The sequence below is a fragment of the Fragaria vesca genome, unplaced genomic scaffold, assembly GCF_000184155.1.
Source record: "Fragaria vesca subsp. vesca unplaced genomic scaffold, FraVesHawaii_1.0 scf0513031, whole genome shotgun sequence".
In the NCBI taxonomy this organism is placed as follows: domain Eukaryota; kingdom Viridiplantae; phylum Streptophyta; class Magnoliopsida; order Rosales; family Rosaceae; genus Fragaria; species Fragaria vesca.
In genome coordinates, this window is record NW_004443427.1 from 116,127 (window position 1) to 121,854 (window position 5,728).

General features: G+C 38.6%; 2 protein-coding genes across 3 annotated transcripts in view; one reads left to right on the top strand and one right to left on the bottom strand.

Annotated features, from left to right (window-relative positions):
• LOC101296921 (CBS domain-containing protein CBSCBSPB3-like) overlaps window positions 1-923 on the top strand; it is a 7,662-nt gene extending 6,739 nt beyond the window's left edge. The window contains 1 exon segment of the mRNA XM_004309679.1: window positions 366-923. Within this exon segment, the coding sequence (XP_004309727.1) occupies window positions 366-539 (174 nt within the window). The 3' untranslated portion in view covers window positions 540-923.
• A 203-nt stretch (window positions 924-1,126) lies between these two features.
• The window catches only part of LOC101297208, a 4,928-nt gene continuing 326 nt past the window's right edge, over window positions 1,127-5,728 (bottom strand). Inside the window, exons 1-4 of one of the 2 annotated variants that reach the window (XM_004309680.1) lie at window positions 5,361-5,719; window positions 3,461-3,581; window positions 3,298-3,387; window positions 1,127-3,148 (exon numbers count right to left, since the gene is read on the bottom strand). In XM_004309680.1, the coding sequence (XP_004309728.1) occupies window positions 1,223-3,148; window positions 3,298-3,387; window positions 3,461-3,581; window positions 5,361-5,398 (2,175 nt within the window). In that variant the 5' untranslated portion in view covers window positions 5,399-5,719 and the 3' untranslated portion in view covers window positions 1,127-1,222. Of the gene's footprint in view, window positions 3,149-3,297; window positions 3,388-3,460; window positions 3,582-5,360; window positions 5,720-5,728 lie in introns of those variants that run through there. The other variant, XM_004309681.1, reaches the window with a different exon arrangement.

A 5,728-nucleotide genomic window follows, 5' to 3' on the forward strand; every position in this document is an offset into this window, starting at 1 on the left:
ATCCGCACCAAAACTTTGGTGCGGATGTCCGCACCTGATCGGCATTGTATATATATATATATATCAGTGATTTATGAAACAATTTATCAGTTGACAAAGAAAAAACAAACAACTGTTTTATTCTTTTAGCTGTTGTGTGCACGAGGGATGCATAACTCTAATCGAATAGGAGGAAAAATTTTACAAGATCAGATATGCCTAATGATTTACTTACTGTATGATTGTATGCTACTGTGTGCTGTGCATGACACTGGCACCGGATACAACTGAATCTTGATTTATTGTGCAAGCCATAGCTCATGAGCTGTACATTTTCATATTGTTGTTGACGTAGTAGTTTTCTTTTTACTCTTTATCTCTGTCAGGTCCTGAGGTTACATCTGGATTTCTCTGATTCTGGGCACCAAACCACATCTCCATTGAGTAAAACCACAACCCAGAAAATTGGATGGACGTATTCCCACACTGGAATCTTGGCAGGTGCTTGTGTTTTAACCGGCTTTGGCTTGATGGTCTACATAAGGCGCACTAATATGTAATGGTGGCTGTCGCTTCATGAAAGAAAACATCTAGGATCAGTTGGATTATTTGCTGAAGAGTCTTGCCAATCCTGTTAGATGCTTGTTGGCAGAGGTTTAGAAAGCTGAATACATTCTCGATTAAGATCACCTGCAGAAGCAAGTGGTATAGAAAAGAACGAAAAATAATGTCCTGTAGAATACAGACCAAGCCAAAACGTGATGACTGGCAGAAACTTGTATTTTTTTGGTTCCTTAGGTATCAGATTCATGTCTTCTCTTTTCAGATGAAAGAAAAGTCTTGGCTTAGTTAGGCTTACTATATTTGGCTTGGCATGGTGCCTGTACGTGTTGACCGTAAGATAGTTACATCGGTTACATATACCTAAGACAACCATCGTTACATATCCTCGGTCCAAACACGAAATGCAGGAAACAAAAACGTGTTTTTATTTAACTTATGTATTGTCTGATTACATTTTCGTGAGCAATGAAAACAAGGATCTTTTTCTCAAAAAAAAGAAAAGAAAAAAAAAATTAGGATCCTACAAACTGAAGTCTAAGAAAAAAAAAAAATTGACCTGAAACAATAAAGTAGGTGCAGTAATGGTGCAATACTTCTTTAATTTTCCTTTTCTGTTAGGCTGGTAGATACGTAAAGACACAATATAAACAAAAATGTGATACAAACTGATACTACCTACTCATCTCTTCATTGGTAGTTTTGGTCTTTTATTGGCAAATCCTACTTTTACACGCCCTCTTTTAGGCAGCTTTACTCCACCATGCCGAACCGTCTGCCACCAATGCAGCTTGTTCACAACCTTCTTATTGAGGCCATGAGGCTGATGAGGTCTGATCCCACCTTTCGTCTTCTTCGAGTGCTTAGTATGCCTCATTAGCCCTTTCACTAATGCATGAAACTGCCCACCCTGGTTCTTATTTGACATGTTTTTCACCGCTAGTGATTTTTTGACTCGTGCTTGACCATGATCATTCCTGCCACACTTGTCTTTGTGGTGAAACATTTTTTGTACCTTCTTCCGATCATTACCATGATGGTGATGGTGATGATGATGGTGGTGATGGTGGTGAAAGATGAGTCCCAACTTGTTTTTGATCTTTCTTAACCTCCCGATAGATTTGTCCGGATATTTTCTATGGCTGTAGTCACTCTCTACAGAATCTGTCAATCTACTTCTATCCTCCTCCTCTGATGAGTGATAGCTACTACTTAAACTGTCCTGTGAGTTAATATCACTTTCAGAAAAATCATCGTGTCTTGGACTCCAAGATTCTTCAGAATAATTGGTACAGCTACTTGCACTGCTTTCACTTTGCTTACTCGACCACATTGACGAACTGCGAGAACTGGAGCTGCTATTCTCCTCCTCTGACTCTTCCTGACGCGGTAGGATCTTCTTCCTTGAGCTTACATTTGACATCTTACATGTCCTTGTTCTCTGACTTGGCATGTCATCATCTAAGAACACTGGCCTCATCATTATTTGATCATGTCTCTTTCCAGTCTTGAGTCTTCTCGTCTGACTTGACCTTGTACCAAGCCCACCTCCAACTGCAGATACCACGTTCCCCATTGACTGTGGTGGCATGGAAGAATTATATCTCGAAGTTTGTCTTCTACCTGTTTGATTTTGGTCTAGACTGGTTTCTGATGTTTGAACAGGAGTAGCAACTGTCTTCAACTGCAGGGGAGGCTTCATAGTTACTTCATTAGGATTTGGTGAGACTTTTTGCCCGTTAACATAACTTACCATCTTATTAATATTCTGACTTGCTGATCGACTCAGAGACTCACATCTCTTCATATAGCTTTCCACCGGGGAGCCTTGTCCCCTAGAAACAGGATCAGCTGTCTTCTCATGTTTTTGAGAAGTTTGAGTCAACTGTGAGCCTTTCTCCCATGAAGGCTCTCCCGTATCAGTATCAGTATCAATATCAGTCTGATTCATCTCGTGTCTGATAATGGCCTCCTCTTTTCTGTGTTCGACAGGACTAACTGAAATGCTAAGCTTGAAGGGAACATGTTCATCAGCAACATTATTGATAGGAGATTTTGTCAAGTCAGAACTCAACTGCAATGCCAAAATGCAGGACTCAATTTGTCTGATTGCATTTGTTACTACTTTGGTGAAATCATACACAACTTCTTGCTTGCCAGCCCCGGTTGTTAATGAGACTGGTGAAGGAAGAGTTTCATTAATAGGAGTCTCTCTCTCTATGGTCTTGCTATTGGATTCTGGTAATATTTTAGCTTGCTCATCAACACAACTGATACTGCCACTACCCCAGTCACGTTGCTGATCTTGATCCCCACTGTTTTTGTCTGGTACCTCGGCTCTCTCATTGGACATCGTTGCGTCCTTGGTTGAGTACTGTCTCTTCATTTCTTTTGCAATGCAGGCGCGGCACCTTTTCTTTTTGTATAGAGGCACATCTGATGAGGTGGTTACTTTAGACACGGATATTGCACTCTGGCTCTTCACCGGATACTGCTCATCCTTTTCTGAAGTGACCATGCTGCTCTTAGAATCCTTTTCATTGTTCAGGACAACATTTAGAGAAGCATTCAAGGGTGTCTTGTGGACAACAGAGTGTGCTTCTGTTATCTGCAAAAACATACTCACATTAGAAACACAGTCACCACAGGACAGATTCTAGCTTATGCCTTTAAAATTCTAGAATATGGATCTTGTTAATTAAAAAGGAAAAGAAAAAAGAACAGGAAGCTCAAAGGAGAGCTTGTTCCTTAAAATACCTTTGAATGAGTATGGAACATCTTCTCAGTAGCATCATCCAAGAGGTGCTTGAAGAGTTTTCGCGCTCTCAGATCCAAAGTTTGGGTTACCTTCATGAAAATAATGAACATTGAGGACCAAAACAGCATAGAAAGTCAACATTCACTCTCTAAGAGTGCTTACATTCTTTGAATTTATATGTTGAATATCATGATCTTCGATGTTCTGAAGGAGTTCATATAATTGTCTCAAGGCATGGAGACTAGACAGAACTTCCACAAGATCCATGCTTTTGTATTGAAACCTGTGATCATTTACAACAAGATAGAGCTGTAACAACACACATCAAGTACACAGAAGACCATTTCTTTGCTCTATATTAATCCTAAAGATTTTACTTGTAATAGCCAAAACTTCATTACTACTTCGAAAGAATCACAAGGAAACAATATTCACAGCTAACTTTGTTTATTCAGGAAAGTAGATCACACCCCAAAATGACAACCTAATAGTCTAGCATCGGAAGTCCAATATACTTGTATCTTTATTCTCCTACGAAGTCGCCGATTCACAAAAATTGGCAAGTGACTGGCTTAGAAGCAACTGATTTCACCCAATAGCTTATGGCTGCTCAGATCTAAAAGATGAAAGAAACGCGACAAAGCATTTTTCTATGATGTCTCTAGATTCAAATGTGACCAGGCTGGAGTATCTCTTGGTCAACACAATTCACTAGCAACTACTAGTAGCATGATAACAAATGCAAAACAGGTTTTCATTATTATGTACAAATCAACAGATTAAAAATCTTTTTTGTTGTTGCACATTGTACTCAAACAGCGACCTTGCATCTTATGAGTCAAACATTTGAATCATTCAACAGACCATAATGCACTCACTCTACACCCAAACTATTTTCTGATGCAGACTAAATTCATAGGAGATTTGGTTTTATTTCGGTAGCTAAGAGACTAAATGCATGGGACATTTGGTTTTATTTTGGTAGCTAAGAGTCATAATGTAAGGGTTAATGGAATATTATTAGTTGATGGGAAACGATCCTGTTTGTTGCAAAAGAAGTTTCAGACTTTACTACAGTGTTGAATTCTCCAGGGCTCTAGGAGGCTTCCAGATCCTCGAGGAAAACTAGGCTCCAACAGTGTTTCTAGTAGATTCAGTTTACAGGTTTTAAAGTCTTAAGGCCATCTTCAACTCTACGGTTCTACCCTGTCAATCATTTTCTCTTTTTAACATTTTTTTACTTTGTGTTATGGTAAAGGCTTCCTAGATCCACAAGTTAACCCATCAGGGCATATGATATGCCAACTACACATTGCAGCATATATAATGCCTGGCCATTTGACAGCTTCGTGAATCGAACTCAGATTGGGGGGCTTAACCAAGGACCTAACAACTATTCAGAAATATATAGCCAATAGTCCAATACTTTCTAGTCTTGAACTCTTGATGCACACACTCTACAAGTAAAATTAAAATTACTATCTGAGCCAATGGATCACTCATTCCCCTTTTGTAAACTAACAAATCACATTACATACCAGAATACTCACAATATTATAAATCACAATATTGAATACCACATAATGTGGTAGATGAGAGAATATGATATTTCATAGCATATATGCATTCTCCTACATTAAGATGGTGGTTCTTAGTACGAAGGGAAAATTATGTCAACCCAAAAGGAGTGATCCAACTACACATATACATGAATTACCATAATAGAAGACGGACCACCCAATAATACAAAAGCATAGACATAAAAGGTGTTGAGAATTATCAAAGAAAGCAGCAGAGAAGCAACAAGCAAGATAATGAGAGCAAAACAAAAAAAACATGAACTTGTAGTGACAATGTTAATCAGTCCAGAATTATCAATCAGTGATAAAAGAATGAAAGGTTAAAAAAAATGAAAAACAATGAAACCAAAACTTAGAGTAGGAACCGGCGATTTCTTACAAGCCTTTCTTCTTTCTTTTTTAGAGCAAGAAGCGGAACTACAAGTGAATCTTAATCATTATGTATAACCAATTCATTTTCAAATATAGTTGGGAGACTTTACCTAAGAAATGGGTAAAAAAAATGGAAAGATCGGAACATGGGAATAGATCTGATACCAATACGGACTACCCATTTCAATTATTGTGCTTTCTTAAATTGCATACCTATACAAGGGTTCAAGGGAAATATATGTCAAAACGAACGATGTGATAACTGCAGAGTGCAGACTGAAAAGTGAAAGAAACCTAGGAATTGGGATGAAGCAGTCGCAGAAGCCTAAGGCATGCAGAGACTAATGGGTGTCGATTTCTGAAGTCAAGTCTACTGAATGGACAAGAAAACCACGAAAGACAGAGACTTTATAAGTTGGAGAGAGAGAGAGAGAGAGAGAGAGAGAGAGAGAGAGAGAGAGAGAGAGACGTACGTAGT